We start from the raw sequence: 24835 nt of genomic DNA on the forward strand, positions 1-24835 counted from the left end.
TATACTGTTATACTGTATACTATTGTGCTATTGCCTTGTGGGCAAGTGAGAAATGTTAAATAAAGCAACATGGTAAAAAGATGAAAATGACTTGATATTACTTTCAATTCCTTTTACATTCCTCAAGATATTACAATTTTTTATAAATCCATGTAGGACGTTTCTATACATAAATGTAAGCACTGTGGCAGTAATAATGCAATATTTAGAAAATGTACTCTTGCACTCTTGATACTGAAGTACTTTTAAAAACAAGTTATTCAGTACTTTTACTTAAGTAGACATCTGACTGTAGTACTTTTACTTGTACTTTAGTAAAATTTAGCAAGGGGTATCTGTACTTTTACTCAAGTAAGGAAGCTGTGTACTCTGTCCGCCTCTGCGTAATGTATGACTCTGTAGAAAATCTGTGTTATTCAGAAATAATTAGAGAATGGGCAAAGAAGAGCATAGCCTACATTGAGGAAGCATAACAACGTGCGTGTTTACTACTTATTGGCAAATTCCAGTTGTTGGAAGCTATCTATCATTGCAAAATAACAAAACATCAAGGGCCAGTCCTAACATGACCATGACCTACAAAGCTTTGAGCAAGCAAACACAAGTCAGGTTTCTATCCCATGTTTTTCTTGTGAGAGTCATTTTTCGCATTTTAGCATTGTATGGAGGTGGCCATGTAACAAGGAAGTTGATAAAGCAAAGATCTAAAAATAAGAAAATATCATATTGGCTAAAATAAAGCGACCAAAACATACACCTAAATTAAATAACAGTTAGTTTTTCATTCATGCATACATTTTTTGATTGTTTGAATGTCCTATAATTGTGAAACCATATAAGGTAACTTCAGATTGACATATCTGTATTAACAGTTTGACACAAGGCTGATGTCTAGTCAGCGGATCACAACTCGGTTTGCGGAATCACTGTGATTAATGATCCCTGTGAGCTGCTTCTGTGTGACACAAATAGCTGGATGGTAAGTAGAAAATGAAACAAAGACAGGAAGAGTAGGCTACGTCCCCTCTCCAATGTTTCCGGCCCCATATGTCGTTTCCCTCGACATCGCTGGATGGCTTGAATAACAACGCACTGGGAAAAATCCCATGCAGCAACATGAAGCCAAAGACACCCTGTCCACTCCTAAAATGAGATTTTTATGAACTTGCAATCCAGGTGGGAAGCTACTGTTCAAATTGACTTGAGATGCTCATCTGCAGCGTTATGTTGCACCCATACGTATATGAAAACGTTCTCGAAAGGGACAGCTGCTTCAGGTTCCATGGGGTGTACATTATCAAAGTTTTGACACAGTCTGCCCACACAGACAAGGGGGTCAAATCACCTTGGAAACGTCTCTTCTTCTTGAGGAGACAAACCTCACAAACTTTTACAGGTGCACTATTGGTCCACGGTAGCTTCACAGTCAAGGAGCTTCTATCGCAGGGTGGTCAGGTTGGAGAACACATTATTGCCAAATAGCTCCCAGCCCTAAAGGACTACCACACCCTCAGAAAAGGATTGTTAAGGACTCCCACCACCCGTCAAACAAAACGGCATTACCTCTGGCGGCAATACCAGCAGGCCTACACATCGGCAGACGAGCAGACTGAAGTTTCTATCTGTAGAGCCGTCAGGCATCTCAATCTTACATTCACGTGTCACTTTAGAACCGTATTAACCGTAATGCCTCATAATCTGGCAATTTGTACTTTGCACGCAACTGGATCAGCACATAATTGTCTATTTTGTCCAGTTATATTATAACCCTGTAATATACTCATTGCTTTCCAGATTATTTATCTTTATGTATTGATACATAAAAAAGATTCTGCCTTAAATTGGTGGGTACTAACCTTACGTTAAATAAAATAAAATACTTTAATCTGAACTTGAACGGATGATGTTCGTTCTGCTCCATGGGCGGGGCTTAAACTTTGGGGACAATGTTCAAATGTATTAAAGTGCACCAACGAGAACAGAGACCACATTGCTCCGTGCACATGCTATCGTGTTGGATCCGTCATGTGGACGTTTATATCTGCTGTGTTCACCAGAGCGTGTTTTATTCTTGTATCGCTGGTAGGAGTCTGTAGAGTGGCATGGGTCAAGAAAAACCCTTACTACTGGCTTCTGACGCTCCTCTTCCTACCTCAAGTCGCCGAGATGGTGATCACCATGACAAGGAGAAGAGGAAAAGATTATAAATGGTAAGATTTGCAGTTAAATTACCTTTCTCTTTCTCTTTTTTTTTTTTTTTTTTACAAATGTCCTTTGTTGTAGCCGGTCCAACTAGCTGGATGTCGTCGTCGCCCCCAGTCCGTCCGCCCCCCCCCCCCCCCCCCCCCCCCCCTTGCAGGGAGACCCTTATCTTTTCACCAAAGGAGATCAGGCCATCCACAAGTACAATAGAGAGGTTTCCATGGGATTATTTTTCGAATTATCTGATATTTTGTATCATGTGTCAAGTGTCACCTCACTGGGCTCCAGATTTGTTCGCACATGCGACCAAAATATTTAATGGTGCGACTAATATTCTTTATAGGTAGCACTGGTGCAGACGATGCCCGGGTGAAAAAAATAATTTCCTTCCATCTCTCTGTGTTCTCCTGTAACCAAACTCACACTCATGGTTGTGATCGAAACCCGGTTCTATCAAGGACCCGGTTCCACTTTTTTCAAAACCCGAAAATCATTAACGTTTGGGCTTATCGGTACCATCGAGTCCCGTCGTTCATTTATTCATTTTTTTGTCCCGTAGGTCCTAATGTAATGTAATGTTGTGTCCCTCGAGTTGCGTAACGGCATTTAGATCGAATCAATCCAATCACTGCAGCGTGTCCACCAATGTTTTTGAAGGTAATTATAAGCAAACAGGTATTGTAGCCTAAAACAAGTGAAGTCTTGCAGTTAACTTTTCTCGCGAGGATGGCTGAACGTGCGAAAAGGGCGAAAATCATTTATTGTAATGGGGGGGAACACATCTCAATGGCCAAGCACATTCTTCTGTCCTTACTAAAAAGCGGAGTTATTGTAAAGTGCAATTGCAGTAGGTAAAAAAAGTATTCTTAAATCTGTCCTTTCTGTAGCTAAGCTGTCGTAGCCTCCCACTAAAAACACTATTTTGTTTACTCACTAGATTGTGCAAGGGATGCGTGTTATCGTCCATAATACTCAACAATTTCTGTACCATCCTTATCTCCATCACCACCTCCAGGGACAGCAGTCCCCAGCACATAGCCAGCCCTTCTAATCAGCTTGTTAAAGGGAAACTTCACCCATTTCCATTAAGCTTTGTATCGTTAGAAACCCACTCATATTTTCGAATGGTCGTGCATCATTACCTTATTTTCTGGAGAGACTGGAGAGATCCGTATCGATCCCCAACACTTCCTGTTTAAGATGACGCAATATGACGATTTTTGCGTAGAAGTAAATAGGAAGTGTAAGAGGGGAGGTTTCTCGTAAGCAGAGATGGGAGTAAGTCCCATACATGCAAGTCTCAAGTCAGTCGCAAGTCTTAGCCCTCAAGTCTCAAGTAAGTCCAAGTCGTCAGTAAGGAGGATCAAGCAAGTCAAGTCCAAGCACAGCTTTAGTCAAGCAAGTCAAGTCAAGTCTCATCATCAAGTCAAGTCAAGTCAAGTCATTATCAAATTCGTTTTTTTCAAATGTCTGTATTTCATCAAACCTGTTTTTCAGAGTCATTTCTTTTAAATGTAAGAAGATAAGTTACGTAATGAATCAGCACCCCTGATATGTGAAGTCATGATTTAGTGCCTCCTTAAATGTGCTCCCTCGTCCTCTGCCTTTCTCTCTACACGTGTCTGCATCCATAAGCTTGAACACCGCCTGCTAAGTATCTATCTATGCATGCATGCCTAGCAAAAGAGAGCAAACCAGAGGATGATGTGGGAGCTTGCCATTGTCGTAGATTAATCGAGATTTAAAACACTTAGACTAATTTAAGAGAGAGAGTAAAAGAAATCGAGGGGTCCGGAGCAAGAATTGAAAAAAACTTTATCGTGAAGAAAAACAACAACGACAACAGCCTGAGTGGGTTTGCAGAGTCACTCTCGAACATAGACTCCAGCTCCTCTTTATGCCCATACACACATACAAGAATTTGTCCGTTCTGAACCCAGATTCTGCAAGCACAATGCTTTCCACAATTAAAAATATAAAACCTATTAATAATCATGGTTTACCATAGAATATACTCACTAATTTCTACCACACATCCCCCCTTTGTGACTACTAAGATCACAACAAAAACATAACAGTCGTTTGGGTCATATTTTGCACTACATTTGATCATCATTAAAAAACCTTTAAACATGTTCAGTAGTCTCAACCTGGTTTAAGGCAAAAAAGATCTTATCAAATGTCTAACATGTCTAACTAGAATTCACACATAACACAGTATTTTCAGCATGCATTGAAAATTAGCATTTCAGAATATATGACATAAAAATATGAAACTCAAAAAATGACATTTCAAAAAATAAGTAAATAATAGAAATTAAAAACTAAAATTGTCAAGAAGCTTGAATGGATTTGGATAGCTCTGATTTATCGTCATGTACTGGTATACTATATAGCGTGAGGGTTTGGGCACCGTAATCCAAGTTGCTTCTGTTTGCAGCCACCATGCCCTGGAACCCATTAGTCCAAATGTCCATTTGTTCACACTGTCTGAAATGGTTGTGGCTCCCATGGAGAGGTCACCAGTTAAGAGAATAGGACCTCCTTCTGATGTCCGATTCTCACATTTCGGTCTCCTTTCTAGTGTCACTCCAATCTATCTCCCCGTAGAGCATCCTCCCCCACTCCCCCGACTCCTCTATGCCAGTCACCATGAGGGCCATCTCTTCTTTTGATAGTACTGTTGTCTGTATTATTTCACCCTGAGCAGTTGCTGCTGTACCATTCATTGTTAGTTTTATTATTAGATCACCCATGACTGTTGTTATTTCTCTAGTTGGAGTTACGTTAGTGGTTGCCTCTCCAATAGAAGTTACATTAGTGATTGCTAATATTGTTGTATCCTCTCTAATAGAAGTTTCATTAGTCTTACTTGCATCTAGAGTTGAATTTAAACTCTTAGTGGTTACCAACGAATTTATCCCATTATCTCTAACCGGAGGTTGATCTACTTTATCGGTGGCAGTGGTTATATTTATTTTATCATTATCTGAAGATTTTAGTGGATTGCTTTGATCAATCTCAACTACCTTACCCGGTTGATTTTTGATTACACAAGGATCTTCTGCTTCTAATGTAAAATTAAACGTTCTGTCTGACACTGCTTTAAAAAATATGAATTCTCTCACGTTCAATTGATACTTTCCGTTGTAGTCCCATGTCCTTCCTGACGTTACTATTAGACACCATTTCATTGAATCAAATTGGATATGTAATTTACACCGATCTTTCCTATGTGCATGTTCATAATTCTGGCGGAGGGTTAATGCACATAGGTGTTGGTCATCCGACATAACAGTAAACACAAAGTCATTGACTTGGTCTTGCGGTGGTATGTGAGCATACAAGACTGTTTTCCCTTTGTTGTCAACCAGTCCTGAATGATTTTGGGCCCGATTATCCTGTGTTCCTCTCTGGCTTTCTTCAGTAGGCCTACCACCCCCTAATTCCTGGCCCTTCCAGGTTTGTGTTGTCCCCGTGGTTTCATCCTTCCTCGGGGTCTGTGCTTGTGCCAGCGAAATCTGGCACAACCCGTAAAGGATCAGAAACAGGCTCCCCGTTTTCAGCATCATCATGCTGTTGTATCTCTTGGCTCGACTGGATCTGGTCCTGGGGCAGCTGGTCAGCCCCACGTGTGTCTGCGTCTGGCTCCTCCTCCTCACGATCGTCTCTGGCTTTGGGTTGAGCAGCTTTTGTGCAGTGGTTGAGATGATACCACGTGGCACTTCCTTCCACTTGGATGGCTGTTGGTGTTGCGCTGGTGACTTTGTATGGTCCTTCTCGCCTAGGCTCGTGGTCACCCGGCTCCACCCCCCTTGGTGGCTCTTTTTCCAACTCTGGAACTCTGCCTTTCTCTTGTTGAAAAATAAGCCTGTGTATGCCAGTTAGTTGTCCCATATAACGTCTTAATTCAGTTTCCAATTTTTCTAATGGAGGTCCTTTATGAGGCCCTCGAATGACAGGTGAAGGCATGGGTCGACCCGTAAACATTTCATGCGGGGTTAGATGCGTCGTTCTGTTAGTTTTCATGCGATAACTCATTAGTGTCAGTCGTAATGCATTAGTCCTTTAATTTAGTACTCTAATTTAATTTTGTTAATCTTTGTCTTAAGCATCCGATTCCTCTCTCCACCATACCTTGTGGTTTGAGGAATGTAGACACAGCCTAATCTTTGTTTGACATGCAGATGTTAAATCACTTGTTTGAGTGTTTTCTGACTAAACGCTGCTCTGTCGCCTGAGCTAATTTGTGACGGAATTCCAAACCTTGCCATGACTTCTCTAGTCAGAACCTTGATTACCGTAGCCGCACTTTGGTCTTCTGATGGGACTGCTTCTACCCATCTGTTGAACACTGTTTTTTCAAATATTTCACACTCATTTAGCTGGATGTCAATCATTGTTTGCAAGTATGGTGAAGAAAAACCTTGTTTTCAAAAATTTTCCTAATACCTCCCCCCTTGCGCAATGGTCAAAACCATGCGCAGTAAATGATAAACAAATCTAATAACGCCGTTGGTGCACCCAACGTCGAAAGTCTAACCTTAAGCATCAGTAAACTGAAACCAATCTTTTGGGAAGGGAAATCGAAACCAGTATGTCCAAATCCAAAGCCCAATATGGGTGGGTTTACCATCAGCCGCCTGAAACCACGCTGTTCCAAAGTCATGCACTAAACCGAAAAAACGTACATGCGTTAGTGGGCTCCTATACCACAAAGGTAAAATAAAATAAAATAAAACGCGACATGCCCCGTTCCAAGACCACTTCTGCTGCCATAGCTGACATATCTGACTCCTGTTCCCCCTCCACCTTTCATCAGCCGGCTTTTCCTATGATGGTTGCAGTCCGTCACTCCATGATCAAGTGAGCCAGTGCTCACAGTGACTCTGCCAAGTAATCGTGACTGTGCCTGATTTAGGTTGTCCCGGGCTTCAAGGTGGGATCTTACCCGTCGTTGGCTAACCAGCCTTCCATACTGGCTTATTGCAGGATGCCCTACCTGGGATACGATCAATCCCCACCTATGTGGTGGTATAGATCGCAAAGTGGAGGGATGGAGACAGAGTCTTCAGCCGCATCTGCCTTATGCAGCCATATGTGTGCGTAATGAATACACATCAGGGCGACCATAAAACAAAAGATAATTTATCAGAGTTAAAATGATCAAAGTGTTGCAGCAGTATTAGTGGCATTTGAAGGTAAACCCACTACTTCCGAATCCAATTTGACAACATAGCATGTATGTCTCCTTCCCAGCAGATGTAGCGTCAATCCACCTATTGTCCTTAACTAGGGAGATGTGAAAGAAAACAAAGATCACAATATTAAAACTTGCATTTTCAATATTGGGCGACTCACTTCTGTCTTAACCGTTACTCAAAATCACAATTCTCTTCATAATCCTACCCGATTGCCCTTCACTATCTATTTAAATTGGACGACCTAATTAAACCTTTTATTCTACCTATTGCTTGCATTTAGTGTTGTCCATATTTTGATTCACTACTATACCAAACCCAAATCCTCTATGTTGATCTTAACTAGTTTATTCAATACTGAATTGATACATTGTTTCTATTTAGTAATTAACCATATTGTTTTATCTGAAGTATGCTTGTGTATCCCCTTGTGTACTCCATCACTCGGAGTAGGAGAGGATTCTCCCCTACCTCGGCAGCCCTGACACACACACGAGAACAGGCTCACACACACCCTTTCTTATTTTATTTTACTTATTTATTTTAAATGACATTTGTCATTGTGGATAACCTAAATAAGAAATTTGGATAACGTTCTATCATACTTATTTGATCTAATTTTTAAGTATTGCCGATTGTTTTTTCTAAATTATAAGATCACTTTTAATAAATTGTCTATTACTTATCATAATCTCGAAGGAAATATTTTATTTGTGTTGTTATCTTGGCACCTAGACCTCGTCAGGCCCAAGCACCAAAATAACATCCACCTATCCACGCAGAGTCCATGGGTTGGGTCTGCTCCTCCTTTGATGAGTCACTTTACCCTGGCGCCATTGAACCCATTGACTCCTGTGGAGTGTGGTGTGCAGACAATTTTTTAACGCTAATTGCTCATGTTTTGGAGTCTAGATAATTATCCCTAAATCCTGTCATCACCATTTAGCTTGCTCAGGGACACGTCAACACTCAGCTAGGAGGAGATGGGGATCGAACCAGCAACCATTCGGTTACAAGACACCCTCTACTTCTTGAGCTAAACCGACCCCCAGCCTCCTCTCCGCTGATTTATTACCTCTGCGTCGGTCCGCGTCCGCCCTTTTTGCTTTCTTTACATTCCTCTCCCTTCTTCAGACACCTTCTCCCTCTGATCCAACCTGTTGTCTCACCAGTGCTCCGTGTACCAAGATGTAATGATCTATACCACATGGTGTTCCGACGCGATGCAGAGTCTCCAAGAGCCACAGAATCACCAATCCCAGTGGTGGTTCTACGTTTTTTCTAAAACAGTGGACATAGGTTACATTCAGGGACCAATTACAGAGTACATCCAAGCACACAAATAATCTATTCAGCACAATGCAAATTCAATCTCTTTCTCTCTGTTGTCTCTCTGTCCAGCCCCCACCGGCGGGTTTTCCTCACTTACGTTCCTTCTCTCTAACTTTCTTTACCTCTCTTTACCTACTTCCTTTGCTTTCACAAATCTCCATAACCATTTTCACTTTCAGTAATCCTTTCCTTTCCTTTCTGGTTTGTTCGTTTTTGGACACACTCCAAAACTAGATTATTAATCTTAAAAGACCATCGAAAGATATCATTCTCCAAAAGAAAATTCTAACCGGAAAGCCTTCTCCAATCTCATCGCCACTTCTCGTTGCCAATCCACACACTCTTCCTCTTCTCTGTCTCACTCTTCACAAATCACTTCATCTGACCCCTCTAACTCAACTCAATGTAACTCTTTCTCACTCACTCACTCACTCACTCACTCACTCACTCACTCACTCACTCACTCACTCACTCACTCACTCACTCACTCACTCACTCACTCACATATACAACTTAGAATAAGAATGGAGCTATACCTATGACTTGGAGCTGTCATAGGTATTAACTGCGTGTGTTCCGAGAATCCTAAAGTTTTGGTGAATTTTCCTGCCAGGGGGAGGTGAGAGGCATAACTTGGACCTACGCAAGTGTACGTGGCCCCAGTGTGGGCCATCATTGGCATGCCTCTATAATTTATCAGAACCTGCAGTATTGGTTCCTCGTCAGCTTGTTTTGTGATTGCTACAAGCTGACCCTCCCCCTGTGGATTCTCTGGGCACCCCTAGTATCCCTGTCCCATAAAGGGACCTGCCTGGTAGCTACCTCCATGTTCCTGCCTTCCCTGATAACCGTTACCCTGTCCTTGCTGTGGTGGATAGGGGTTAGCCAAACAATTCCTCCTAATATGTCCTTCCATGTTGCACCCATAACATATTAAAGGACCTCTGCGTTGTCCTTGTGATCCTTGTTGTTGATTGTTTCTAAACTGTCCTTGGTGTCCTTGTTGTAAATTGTTTATATACTGACCTTTGGGCCCCTTATTCTGATCCTGCCTATTCCCATTTGTTGGGTTCCCAGTATTATGTAGGTGTATCTGAATGGTGTATATGAATGGTGGAGTGGGTGACCATTGGCTCTGTACTGGGGTAGAGAATTCCTGTTGAGGAGGTTGGGTTTGTGGTGCGCCCTGCTGGACGGCTTGCAATATTGTTCCAACAGGCTCTGAAACAACCGCCTGTTTCTTCTTCTCTTTCTCTCTTCTTGTGAGTTCTTCCAACTGAAGCTGAGATAGCTTCCTCTGCACCTCTTTGCTTTGTTCCTGTATTTTGTGTTTATTTTGCCGATATTTCTCCACTGCATGAACCACATGGTCACAGAAGTCTCTATGTGGTTCATACAATTTCTTTATCTTATATAAAAAATGTCCGAATTGTTTGTAATTAATTACAAATAAAAAGTTGACCGAGTGTAGAAACTGGCCTTTTGGTTAACATATGAACAGTCGGATGGATAATCAATCGACCAGAATTTCAAACAAGAACCTATTGCCACACAGCACCAAGATCAGAGTTACAGACTGGCCCTTTCTTTAGATCCAACACTGCAGCGTGATTGGAAGATTAGCGGGTCGAACTGATAAAACGTACATAACAATTTCATGCACACATTAAAAGCCCTTAGCTTCCTCAAGAAGAAGAGTCTGCTCTGACCCTTCTTGTAGACAGCCTTCCTATCCAGTTTATTGTTCATGTGCACACCCAAGTATTTATAGCTCTCTAGTACCACCTGCACTTTATCCCCAAGGATAGAGATGGTGCTTAGCTCAGGCCTGGCCCTCCTGAAGTCCACCACCATTTCCTTGGTCTTTGTATTTAAAACAAGGTGGTTTTCTCCGTTCCATGCAACAAAGTTATCCACCAGCTGCCTGTATTCTGTCTCATCTCCACCACTGATACACCCCACTACCGCAGTATTGTCTGAGAACTTTTGTAAATGACAAGCCTCAGAGTTATACTGGAAGTCTGAGGTGTATAGTGAGAAAAGGAAAGGGGACAGCACAGTCCCCGGTGGCGCTCCTGTGCCCCTGACTGCCTGCCAAGAAACAGACCTCCCCAGCCTCACAAACTGGGGTCTGTCATTCAGGTAATCCATGATCCATGATATTGTGGTGGTGTGTACCTGTATCAGCTCCAGCTTCTCACGTAACAGTACTGGCTGTATGGTGTTAAAAGCACTTGAAAAATCAAAAAACATGATCCTCACAGTGCTTCCCGACTTGTCTAGGTGAGAGTGGGCTAGGGTAGGTAGATGATGGCGTCCTCAACCCCCAGCCTTGGGCGGTACGCAAACTGCAATGGGTCCAGATAGCTTGACCGATTCTCAGCATTCTCATGCACTCTTTTTTAATAGCAGTCACTTAACTTGTTTATAGTCTGTTATATCTTACCTGTTGCTGCTTTCCCAGATGAACAGATTGGATGAGGTCCTGATTTGACTGTCTCTGTATTGTAGGATTCCTCTTTCATTACTTGAGGATTTGGTGTACTGTAATGGAAGGACATTATTTAAAAATGTATAAGTAATTTGTTCAAAGTATTATTTTTTTTAATTAAAATATCATATATAGAACAATATTAATGTATTCAATGTTATCCAGTGAAAATTTTTAATTTTGACGGGGGTTGAACTCTCCTTCAAGGCCCTGTATGTATGTATGTTACACTGTGACTAGGGGCTGAGCACCCCTAAAGGTATGGTCCTAGAATCGCCCCGGTCCTTAACATTAGTTGAAGAAAAAAGGAAGCTGCACACCTCTTGTTTCCAACGGCTTAAGTTCATAGAAAGGGAGACAGAGGCTCGGATAGTCTTTAGAAAAAAATATTGAACAACCTGCAAACCTGGGGACTGGATAGCTAATGAACACAGCTGAAAGTGTACTTCAAGTTTCACATTTATTATAGTTATTTAAGAGCCCTTTAAAGACCACAACAGTCGACCAAAGTACAAAGTGCAATTCAGCTATCTAATTCAGCTAAAAAAAAAGGACATACTAGACAATAATAAAACGTATATGGAGTTAAATGCAAGAGAATAGAAATTAGTTTTCAGGAAATTAGTATAGTTTTTATTTGACATGAAGAGGGAGTTTGTTCCACAGTTTGGGGCAAATGACTGCAAAAGCCCGATCACCCCTGCAGTCTTGACGGAGGGATGGTGAGTTGTAATTAGTCATTGGACCTCAGTGCCCTCGGGGGAGCGTATGTTGTTAGGAGGTCAGAAATGTAAGGTGAAGTTTTCATTCATTCATTTAATTTCATTCAATTTTATTTCATCACACATAACTACAGGCTATATATTATATTTGAACAATTTAAAAACGAAATCAGATCTGGAAGCTGGGTTTCTAGTTCAATCCCTGGCTCCTCCTAGCTGAGTGTCAAGCTTGCCCTGAGTAAGACCGTACGAGCTTAACGAGCTGGCTGTCGCCTTGCATAGTTGATTCTGCTGTTGGGTGTGAATGTGTGGCGGAATTAGTGAATGTTAGGCAATATTGTACAGTGGGTCTATAAAAAGCCCTATATAAATGCAATCCATTCACCATTTAAAAGAAGCCTCATCTTCCCTTATTTCCACCTCGTAGCCTTGCTAAACGTTGTGTTGGATGTTCTCCAGGTATTCTCCAGCCATTCTTCTGTTCCTCATCAGCATCATTCCCTCCATCTGGATCCTGGAGCTCCATCACCACCAGAACATTTCCAATGAGCCACAGGTGATCCCTGCAGAGAAACTAGCAAACCAAGATCCCATGAACCATGACTGTCAGTAGCCGCATTCATTTTAGAGTTGATTTTTGTGGATAAATACTAAGAAGAACATTAATAATATAATTCATGATAGTGATACGACCGTTGAATCAACACAGCAATTCATGTGGTGAATTCTGTCAGCTATCTGTAATAAGCTAATATCCACCAGTCACTGTCTATCTGTAATAAGCTAATATCCACCACTCACTGTATGTGATAAGCTAGTACCTACCACAGACTGTCTATCTGTAATAAGTTAATATCCACCACTCACTGTCTGTAATAAGCTAATATCCACCACTCACTGTCTGTAATAAGCTAATATCAACCACTCACTGTATGTAATAAGCTAATAGCTACCACTCACTGTCTGTAATAAGCTTATAGCCACAAACACTTACCTTCTGTAATAAGCTATGAATACCAATTACTCACAGTATGTGAGCCTGTTAATAGAATGCATTTTGACTTTTAATAAGTGCTGAGAAGATTGTTGTATGAATGTCATCCATTCACATATTTCTTTTCATCTTCATAGTGCAACCGTCTGGACTCATGGGCGGCTCTCCGAGATTCTTTCAATGGTCAGAACGTAACTTCGCAAAATATCACCTCCATAAATGTAAGTTAAAGCGGTTGAAGTCTTCAGGTCCAATAAATGCAATGTAGAAGTCACTGACTTCAATAGGATATTTGTATGTCAGTTTTGGCCTCATGGCCTGGCAGTTGGCCCAATAATGCGATTGGATGGTGTAATGATGAGTCATCTGGGTAGAAGAATCCAGCAGATTTATTCTCACATACATATCAGTAAATCAATCGCTGCAAGTTCCGCTAGCCTGGTTGCAACCTATTACCCCAGAATAGTAGACCGACCAGCGTTATATAGGCACACAGGAAAATACCTTGGCTTAACCATTGGATCTGTAAATCAACTAAACAAACTACCTTTATTCACATAGTGTGACTTATATTTATATAATTTAACAAACTTATTTGTTGTAGTATGTGTGGATGATGGCTGGTTTAAACGAGTCTGATTGGATTAAATGAAGAAAAATACTTTTTTCCATTGTAGAATATATATATTTTTCAACTCACACTCCTCCGGTCCCTTCTGATTTTTCCCTCCCGGTATATCAAACGGTGCACGTACCCCGGGAAGTCTTTCCCCCCTAACACCTTAGACAAGAAGGTAAACAATTGATTAAAACTTATATTAATATTGTATAACCATGTTTGTGTCTATTTCCATATCTCTCTCTCGCTCTCTGTCTATATACCTACAAATAAATAAATATATATATGTATATATATATATATATATATATAGAGAGGGAGGGATTATCAGTCTACTTCACTCTAGGCCACTCCCCGCTCTACACGCATGTCGTTGGCCAAAAGAGACGGGAGTGAGAAGAGCCGCAGTCATGCCTTGCTGTGCAGTTGGTTGCATAAACCCTTTTAATAAGACTGATTATCCCATTTATTCTACTTCTTGCTTGCCAACATGATAAAACAATTCAAATACTTTGATAATTATGCTTTTTCTTATTCGTATTGCATGCTAATTAAATGAATGCTCTGTTTGAGTTCATCTCCTTTAAAAAGTAGTCCCCTTTAATTACGATCGATCAAAGTTTTTGACACCTCGAAGGGCATTATCCCGCTTATACCATGGTCACTTGCCAAGGAAAATAAATTAAGATCATTCATTTAAATTTCCATGCGTTTTACAATCCAAATATAAAGTTTTTCACATAAATAGGACGGATCGTAGCTACGACTTGGCAACGGGAGGTATTCTAGTCCGCTGAGCTATGAGCCAGAGAGCTAACGTTATGAATTGTACATATTTATAATTCGAAATTCGTCCCAGCCTTTATACCACAGATACTCTAGGGTCTATATACCATAATTTTCGGACTATAAGCCGCGCCATTTTTCCCATTTTTATATTCTGCTGCTTATATAACGGTGCGACTAATCTATGGATTTTTACAGCTAACTGCCACTCGGAAAATTAATATTCGAAGCTTAAATCAGTGTTCGGAGCTTCATTGTTTTTTTTCACGTACGTGACGTCACCAGAGCGAGGGAGGCAAACTATAAGTGTCAGCGACACCAAGCAGAGAAGCGAGAGAGGTGGAGGAAGAATAGATATCTTGTTTCCCTTTACTTTATAACACAACATTAGCGGGATCTCGGGAGGAAAAGTAATACTTGACGAAATGCTAACCTTAGCTTAGTTGTTTGTTTATGTTCTCTGTACAGCGCCGCGCCAATCAACTCTGACTGGCTTGCTGCAGAGCGTATCCACTGGGAATACCCGGACAATATAATGGATATAATATGGACTCATAAGACAATAAATATTCGGTATTTGTTATGGATTTATTGTACAAATTCCCTGAAAAGATGCACGTTCCAGGATGAATTGAAAAGCTCCCGTAAGGGCTGAGATGTCAGAGGACAGCTGATTTGGAACGAACAGCTATTCGCTTTCACAGGGAAAAACTAAGGAACTTCAACCTACTTAGGCCTACTAATTAACGTTCAAAAGCTATTAAATCTCCAACAAAATATGCAGATACTGTCAAAATCGGTTCCAGGGAGTATATAGGGATTATTTATGTTGTTTTTGATGGTGTTTTCTTCTGGAACGAGTATTCGAAGAATATTCGCTCGGAAAAAACAACAAGTATTCGAAGCCTGAAAAATGGCATTCGGGCCAGCCCTAATGGTAATTAAACATTAAAACACCTGCGGCTTATAGTCCAGTGCGGCTTATATATGTAGCCTACAGTACACATCATTCAATTTAGCTGCTGCGGCTTATATTCCGGTGCGCCTTATAGTGCGGAAAATACGGTATATAATCACGCTGTCTGATTACAGTATAATTCATTTTTCACAATTGACCAGCTCTCGCTTTGAAGAATAATCACCACGCCATTCGTTTCAATGGGAATCGCGACGGTCTATGCTTTCAACATCAAGTGTACATATTTATATTTCGAAATTTGTCCCAGCCTTTATACCATACCATAGGGTCTATAGCATATAACCGCGTTTTCTGATTACCGTTTAATGTAATAATAAGCTGACAAAATCGCTAATTAACACCTCTACTGCAAATTAACCACACAGAGATAACCATGGCAACCGGTCAAACAAATTTTCTTTTTGCCATTTTTCTGCACACGCATCCTCCGTGTTGATAAACAAATAATCCCTCTATATATATGTATACACAGAATACATTTATATCTATATTTAACAATCATTCGCAGAAGGTGAAATGAATAGTGAATACTATTCACGGAGTCTGAGGTGAATAATTGTTTTAGTATATACTACACGTGAACACTCCAAAAATAAAAAAGATAACACTTTTTGCTGGGATTTGTTTGTTTTTATTAGCAGTTTATTTGTTTATATTAGCGTGACGAGACGACCAAAAGCGGGACATTTTGCGATGAAAACAATATCCGGAGTTTGAGATCTCAATCATGGGATATTGCCCAATATCCCGAGATAGTGATCCAATCAAATTGTGCCATCTTAGGAGGTTCACGCGTAGCATATACTAATTCTACATATCTCTGTATGGATGCATCTCTATATATATATATATATATATATATATATATATATATATATATATCCATATATATATATATGGATATATGGCTCTATTAATGTATACGTACAAGCATATGCATATGTTTATCTTCATCTATATCTCTGTATCTATCACTGGTGTGAGCACCACTAAATATTGCCTTTCTATTACAGGGAATGCGATCGTGGAATTCTTGAATGGAACAATAATAATAATATTTTTAATAACAGTTAATCAACTGTGACAACTTCCATCGAGGCTCACACTCAGAAGAGATCAAAAAACAAAACAACAACAATCAAAACAGTTGGCGACAACTGTTTTGCCTTCTAAAGTACTAGAAGGCACGATGACCATCATTCCATGCATTCCTGTGGTTGGCAGAGAGTAATTGAGTAACTATCAGGAAGACCCCGGTAACCCAGAACTCCAGTCGTTACAGGGTCGCTACACTACCCCCTCAAGAGATAGATCCTTGCACTGAGTGACCAAACAAAGTCTCAGGAGCGATCTGGAAAACCACCTCTGCCTTCACGGGCCAAGTACAGGGGATTCAACCGCAGGATGGGGGGGATGATAAAGAGGGGACCGGAAAAACGGTCACCAGGGCATCCTGCGTTGCCTCAGGGGGCTGAGCAGGATGTGAGGGGAGAAGGAGTGGGAGGCAATAACAGTGTTACAGAGCCCCCTCTGTTAGGAGCTAGTCGGCCTCTATTTACCTTCCTCCCCTGGGGAAGGAACCCGCTGCATCTTGTAAACAACCTCGTCCAACTTCTCCAGTACTCTGCAGTGATCCACCCACTGGCTGTCAAGCTTAGGAAACTGACCCATCTTCCACTGGGGGCTGTGGACCCAGACTAGCTCTGCAGCTAGAAAGTGTGCCTCACACCGGCACACTGAGGCGGTCCTGAAGCCTCCACCAGGACATCCACTATCGTCTCTGCCTCCTGGCCTGGGAGGGAGAACGCCTCTGGCCACTTCCTGAAATTGTCTATGGTGGAGAGGGATAGAAGTTACTCCTGAGTGAAGCAACTGATACATCCAGCCTCACTCTTTCCATTGGTACCCGCACTGGAAACTGTTGGAGTGGTGCAAGCAAAATGGGCCCTTGCTTGACGTACAGGGGTAACAGCGGCGGCAAAAGTCTGCAACGTTTCTCCTGAACTGAGCCCAGTAAAAGCTCTGGCGGAGATGGCAGTGTGTCTTTGCGACTCGAAAGTGCCCTGACCTTGCTGCTCCATGCATGGACTTAAGCAGGCCCTTGGGGACCACTACCTGTCAACTCTCCTACCCCGCGGCTGGCTCCTTTCATGCCCGCTGCATCACACTCTCATGCAGACGTAAAGCCCCAAACGTGGACCACAGCCCCATGGTCTTCATGGAGAACACGGCCACCTCTTCCCAGGGTGGTCGTTGTTGTGCCATCACCACCCGTCTGTCCTGTCCTGTCCTGTCGCTGTGCCCCCTCTGCCACATCCACTGTCTCGGCTCCTGGCAGATGAACACCTCCACCTGTCGCACTGCAGCACAATCCCTCCTCAACCTCACACAGCTCTCTCTCTCATGGGTCTCCCTCCACTAACAGAAACACCTGGAGTGCTCCCACTAAAGCCCCATAGCTGCGTCTACCCTCCGATACAATGACAATACAGAATTAACGACATCGCATTGGTAACGGAGCACACCTCTGTTACATGGACAAACCCCCACGACTTCTTAATTATCAAACAAATAAGAATTTGAGAGAGCAAAAGCTAGCAAAGATAGCAAACATAGCTAGTGGTTATTGATGGCCTAGTGCCGCTGGATTTGCTTCATTGAAAAACATCCAGGGCACTGAGATGACACTCAAAAGATCATTAGCAAATGGGGATACTCTCCTAAAAAAAGGCAAGCAATAATGTAAGTCACGGAAGAGGTTTGTGTCATAAATGCAGACAAAAAGTCGGCACAAAGAGGACAGCTAGGGCAAAAATCAGATCACTGACAAAAAAAAAAAAAAAAAAAAAAAGCAGAGAACTGTGAACAAAATAGATATCTTTCAAAAAAGAACCAAGTTTCTACGATTAATGATATTAATAAATTTGATATTGAAGTGGTTTTCTTTGATTATATTGACCCAAATTCGATCCAACTATCCAATCTTCAAAATTACAAAAATGGCTGTTTTGTATTATTTGATTTAAGTTTCACATTTCTAACGAAATCCTTCAAGGAATCCTTCAATGTGCGTCTGGACAAGTTTATCTCGGCAGTATGCTCCAAAGAGTGGATCCTGGGTCTCCACATGACCCAGCTCATCCTGCTGATCGTGGGCAAGTGGTTCCTCCCCATAGGGGGCGGAGTCACCAGGGACGAGCTGTCTCAGCTTCTCCTCATATTCGTTGGAACTGCGGCAGACATCCTAGAATTCACCAGTGAGACACCATCACTTGGGTAAGCACTCATATCCCTCCCACGCACACATGTGACGCACACACACACACTGGCACACACACACACACTGGCACACAAAGATTTCCCAATCACCCAATTTCTTATAACTCTGAGTCACATGTCTGACCACACAGACACTATAATGCTGAATCTTACTTATAACTCTGAGTCACATGTCTGACCAAACAGACACTATAATGCTGAATCTTACCTTTCACCTTTTTGCCCCTCTAATCCAGATCCAAAGACAGCTTTCAGTTGATCTACATGACCCTGGCGGTCTGGACCTGGAGCATGTTGCAATTCCCATTACATCTATCCGGTCAGTGTGTGTGTGTGTGTGTGTGTGTGTGTGTGTGTGTGTGTGTGTGTGTGTGTGTGTGTGTGTGTGTGTGTGTGTGTGTGTGTGTGTGTGTGTGTGTGTGTGTGTGTGTGTGTGTGTGGGGTTGCTACTTTGTACTTCGGCCAAGTTCTAAACTGATTGTTTAAATTGACCCAGATCAGGAGAGGCTAATCACCAAAACATCATAATTGCTAGAGTTATTGGTGTACAAGGAGCATATGTATACAATTAAGCACATAAACAATAAACAAAGAATATAAACGTGTGCTAATCTTGGGACAACCTCATCAATCCGATCTGGGGAATTAAATAAAGACTGGACCCAGCCCTTCTGTGTGTTGCTTCCTCTAGCAACCGGGGTCAACACAAAGCAGGAAGGATGACCGTAAAGTCTGCATTCACTTTTCTTTGTTGTGTCATATTTAATTTTAATTTTAATTTAATTTTGTGCTTCACCTGCACCATTAACTCTACCGAAGCAATGATGATGTTTGGGTAAATAGCCTCTCCCGTTCTGGGACGATCAGTTTTTACTTGGCAATGTCAAACTGTTTAGTGGATATTAAGTGTCTTTATATTTACTGAATTATCCATTTGTATTTATGTTTGTACTCCCTGAACCTAGCTAAGCTTGTTTACTTTTCTTGGTAAGGGGACATATATGTAAGGGGGGCTTTGAGTAGTTTAGAAGCTTGTATTATTAAGTGAGTTTGTTTTTGTAAACGATGTGCGTATTCACAACTGCCTTGTTTGGTTCGAACCAAACCAAAAAAATCGCTGGTGCGGACCTTCTGGGCTGGTGTGAATACAAACCTTCGAACACTGGTGCGGACCAAACATCCGGTCCAAGACCTAGCCGGAGAGGTGGTCTTGGTTCGCTTCCAAACAAACCCTGGTGCGGTTCGCTTGAGATGTAAAAGCGCCGTGCTCGGCCCGACCCAGTTCTAAAAATAATATGCCTTTTTGGACGCAACAGTCTTCCATTGCTGCTTGTTTTTTTATTTATATTGTTTGATTAGGGCGGTCATTTCAAAGATCAACGTCACGTTATCAGACCGGCATCACGTTATCAGATCCGTTAAAAATGAGTCGTGGCTCAACATGGAGCAAAGAGGAGACGAAATGTCTGGTGTGAATACGCCCTTAGACTCTTTGGCAGGGTCCCTGTTGTGACAGTGACCCTGCCGGGGACCCCAACAGTAACGGTTCAACCATCTCTCCATTCACTGTTTATCACTGAGGTTGAAGCTGTCATTAGAAAAAAGACAAAAAGAGTTAGGAAAATATATAACAGGATGTTAGAAAGGCTGTTATATTTGGCAGATTCAGGATATTTCGTTGAGAGCTGTATCCGTTAAAGTATGCTGCATTGTTAGCCTTGCAATCAGCCACCCTCGTCGGGGGACTAATCAAAGACTGATCCCGACCCTCCCTTCTGTGTGTGGTTTCCCCATAGTGGTCAACAACAAGCCAGAAGACGAGGGTGACCGAAGCTCCTCGCTACTGACCAGACACAGCACAGACCTGTGGACTATTACTCAGGCCCTGTTCATCCACGACGGGCCTTTCCTAGCGGTCAGGCTCATTGTCCTCATACATTTCAAAGTCTTCAACCAGATGCTGGTCTTCTTTGCCATTAAGAACCTGTTGGTGCTCGCCCTGAACGTGTACAGGCTGGTGGTCATCTGCCAGGACTCCAGGTCAGATAATGGTATATGATGACCCACATACATCATCACACACGCGCGCACAAACACAATCACAATCACACACATTCTAACTCACTCACCAACACACAACACATACACACACACACACACACTATCTCGCTCACTAACACATTGACACACACGCACACACACACAAACACACAGGGCCGGCGCTCAGCATAGGCGAACTAGGCGATCGCCTAGGGCGGCAAATGTTTTGGGGGTGCCCTCTGGTGGCGCCCTTAATTAATTAACAAATAATAATCTATTAATTACCCCCCCCACACACACACAAAGAGGCAGGTCAAGCCGGATACACCCTTAACATGCTCTACAAAATTAATCAGTTGTTGTATTCATCACGTGGTGAATAGGTTACACCAATGAAAGGGAAAGGCAGACTTTGTTTACCATGACCACCACCACCAACAGCGATGCCTTAATTAGGCATGTACGTCCGAAGCTAACTCCCTTAATGTTTTATGAATAGCCCCGGATCTCATTTAAAAAACCATAATCAAAAATGTGTCATTCAGATCATACATTAAAGCCCTCAAAAAGAATGTGCTATTCAGTGTGTGCTATATGTGTCATTCAGGCAGCACTGGGCTTCTCATTTCACACTGCTGCATGAATTGTATCTGAAAACGGTGTCAGATTGTGTGTGTTTGCATGTGTCTGTCTGTGTGTGTGTGTGTGTGTGTGCGGTGTGTGTGTGTGTGTGTCATAATCATAAATAAATCTGGGACCTTCTGCATAAACTAACAGGGAAAGGACATAATAAGCACATTCGGACTGAGGGACTTTCCCTCTAGTGAGCCGCTATGGGTGTGGCATGGGAGAGAAGATCCACCCAACTTCACCGTTTAGTGGCTCAGTTAGCGGCCCAGGTAGTACCTGCCTCAGGGTAGGAGCTTTCTGAGCCACTCCTAACTAGTCAATGCTGATTGGCTACGGTTGAGGCGGGACACCAACATTCGATATAACATTGAGTATGTATTGGGCGGCATGTGGTGGGGGGCGGCATGAGGCTCAGGAGTTAGAGCGGAAGGCTGGTAACCAGAAAGTTGCTAGCTCGATCCCTGGCTTTCGAGGTGTCCCTGAGCAAGACACCTCACCCTAACTGAATGGGTGAATGTGAGGCCATGGTGTAAAGCGCTTTGAGTGGCCACTGGTTAGAAAAGTGTTATATAAATCCAGTACATTTACCATTTATTGGAGTGAAGTATGCATGTGGTGAAGTTTTTCGATTTTCTATCAGAAAAACACACTTTAACATTACAGAAAAACAGGCTTACCATTTGCCCTTGTCTAAGACGTTGTGTTGCATTTCGCTGATGTAAATTTCTTTAAACCACAACACTTTCTCTGTTACCTCCTTGCTGCGTTCTGTTTTGAGGTTCCTGTATGGGAAAGGACGCAGAGGGGAACAAAGTGAGTGGGCGTAGCCAAAACACTGAGCCGCTTTCCAAGAATTCCCTCATTCGGAACGAGCCTATTAAAGTAACAAAGCAGCTGGAGATCAAAGACAATAAAAACCCTGTATAAAGGACCAGAAGAAATAGCGACTGTTTTTAATAGCCATTTTTTCAATTCTGTACATAGCCCTCAAAGTGGTCCACTATACTCATCACCAATTGATATTACACAGCCAGTCTTCGCTCTGACAGAGATTTCTGAATCCAAAGTTAAGTCTATAATTACTTTTATTAACTTCCAAATCAAAATACATATTTCGACGGGATTCTATGTTTTTAAGGAAACATGCTGCCTCTTTCACAGGGCCAGTAACTCAAATTATTAACACCTATATTAAGGACAGAAAATTCCCAAAGGACTGGAAGTCAGCCACTGTTGTGGCAGTCTATAAATCAGGGGACACAACTGATATAAATGAACAGTTCATTCCCCCCCTGAGGAATGAACTGGGCGTACCCCAGGAATCTATCCTGGGCCCTATTCTGTTCAGACTTAACATAAATGACCTGCCATTAGTATGCACTCGATGTGAATTTCAGATGTAGTCTGATGATAGTTATTTATGTTCATAAAAAACAAAAAACAAAGCCCAAGCTGCTGCCAAACTCAGTGATACAATGGCATTTGTACATAAATGGCTTGCTGACTGACAGTTGCATCTCAATGTAAAGAAGACAGTCTGTATGTTTTTAAACAAGACTAACACTGTTTTTCACTTCGAACTAAAGGTTGTTCAAACAGTTACACATTTTTAATATCTAGGTATTATCCTTGACACGGCTCTATCCTTCAAAAACCAAGTGAGAAAGGTCATGCAAATAAGGAAGCTCTGTCTGAATGTTCTGATCATTCCCCACTTAACATGACCTGGACTCAGGTGAATAGTACAACATGAAGGCCTATTTTATCACTTCACAAACAAGCGCTTAAAGTTTTTGACAGAAAACCCAAGCTTTACCAAAACCGTTACATCATTGACAAATATAACTTGTTCAGCTGGGGAAATATTAAACTGATTTTTAAGATTATCAACGGCAAGGCTCCACCACCCCTCTACATTTTTATACAGCAGAAAAAAATCCAACAGCAGAACAACAAGGTCTGCTCTAAGAGGGGACTGTGTAGTTCCAATTAGTTCCAGCTCCTTTGGTCAATTATGTTTCTCTGTCAGAGCCTCTAAACTATGGAACCAATTGCCAGTGGAGATTAGAAATTGCACCTCCCACCATACATCCATCCATTGTTGTCAGTTTTATGAACTTTAAGAAAATAAACAGTAGACTGAAACTGATGAAGTAACAGCGAAACACGTTGTTTACATAAATACATTAGCTTACCAGTGTGTGGTGATTTTACACATTTTTTGGCTTTATACCTTTGACAGAATTTAAGAGTGCATGTTTGTCTGTTGCTATGTATTCTTGTAGCTGTCCCATGGTAGTTTGTATGAATGGTTGTATGGTTATGGAGCCTATTGGCATCATGTTATACTGTTGTTGTCTGTTGCTGTCTGTATTCTTAATATGTTTCAATTTTTAGCCATCCTGTGCCTAGTTTAACATCTTGCCAAAGGACGACAGTTGAAAATTTTCCTGCTGGCTAACACTGGCACATTTACAGAAATGTTGATTAATGTGTGTGTGTGTGGGTGTGGGTGTGTGTGTGTGTGTGTGTGTGTGTGTGCAAGTGTCTGTATGTGTGTGTTTGACAGAGACAGTAAAATTAATTGTATTATTCCAATAAAGTAATATTGACATAAATACATTTAACAGTTTCTCAGGTCTGGGACTGTCAAGGTCAATAAATGTTTAATAATATTTAATGCAAAGTATTCTGCTTCTAAACAATAATATTACTAGTTATTAAACACTGCTTATAATGTTAATCCCAATTAATAATTAATCTGAAATGTGAACACCAGATTTTTATGTACACATTTTATAATTATAGGATTTTGTAAAAGACAAAATAAATGTTATATATAATCAAATGTTTTCTTATGTGTCTTTCTCAATAAAAAGTGGATAAAAACAAAAGATTTGTATGATTTCTTTCATCAGGTTAGTCATGTTTGTTTAATTAATCATACCACTACGCAAAAAAACAGCCTTTAATGCATCCAAACTTTAAAACAAGTACAGCTACCAGAACATGGGCTGTGCTGTTTCACTAATTATTCGTAAGTTATAATACAATGTTGACAATATTTCAAAGTTGCCACATGTCATTCATCTCTAGCGCTGTCCCTCTACCTCATAAGACCTCTGCCTCAGGAAGTAGATCCGGCGCTCTCCCTACCCTCTGAAGAAAGGGGTAGGGTTCTTGCCGGGCGTTATCAACTAGTGGGGTCAATTTATTTCTGTACTGCATTTATTGATGATAAACACAATATTGGCTGCACTACACACACATGAGACATTGGTGTATTATTACACAGGTAGTGCTATGACCTTGAGGTCTGGAAACAAAATAAATCACAAACCATTGTATGTAAAGACCAATGAAAAGGGCTCGAGGGATTGTGCCCTGGAATATTCTTTTGTTAAAGTAATAGTGTAGTGTGAACACACCGTTTAACACATTCTGAGCAGGGGAATAACAAGTATCAGATGAGGTTGTTCCCTTTCAAATGTGCTATATTTGTAGCATTTGATAAAACTTAAATAACCAGAGATAATCATTACCTTGTTTTACATTTCTAT

At 41.5% G+C, this 24835-nt stretch overlaps 1 protein-coding gene across 1 annotated transcript; it reads left to right on the forward strand.

Moving 5' to 3' along the window:
- Window positions 1–1911: 1911 nt before the first annotated feature.
- Window positions 1912–24123, forward strand: LOC115559928 (transmembrane protein 26). Its single transcript, XM_030379122.1, has 6 exons — window positions 1912–2210; window positions 12408–12504; window positions 13080–13163; window positions 18382–18602; window positions 18842–18924; window positions 20402–24123. The coding sequence occupies exons 1-6, from the start codon at window positions 2026–2028 to the stop codon at window positions 20662–20664; spliced, it is 933 nt and encodes a 310-aa protein (XP_030234982.1). The 5' UTR covers window positions 1912–2025; the 3' UTR covers window positions 20665–24123.
- The last annotated feature ends 712 nt before the right edge of the window (window positions 24124–24835 follow it).

This window comes from Gadus morhua, chromosome 15, assembly GCF_902167405.1.
Source record: "Gadus morhua chromosome 15, gadMor3.0, whole genome shotgun sequence".
Lineage (NCBI taxonomy): Eukaryota > Metazoa > Chordata > Actinopteri > Gadiformes > Gadidae > Gadus > Gadus morhua.

Bases quoted from the DNA above. Each gene is read 5' to 3' on its own strand.
- LOC115559928 (XM_030379122.1), top strand. From the start codon at position 2,026: ATGTGGACGTTTATATCTGCTGTGTTCACCAGAGCGTGTTTTATTCTT. The intron at 18,603-18,841 runs GTAAGCACTCAT...CCTCTAATCCAG, and splicing joins AGTGAGACACCATCACTTGG to ATCCAAAGACAGCTTTCAGT. The intron at 18,925-20,401 runs GTCAGTGTGTGT...GTTTCCCCATAG, and splicing joins ATTCCCATTACATCTATCCG to TGGTCAACAACAAGCCAGAA.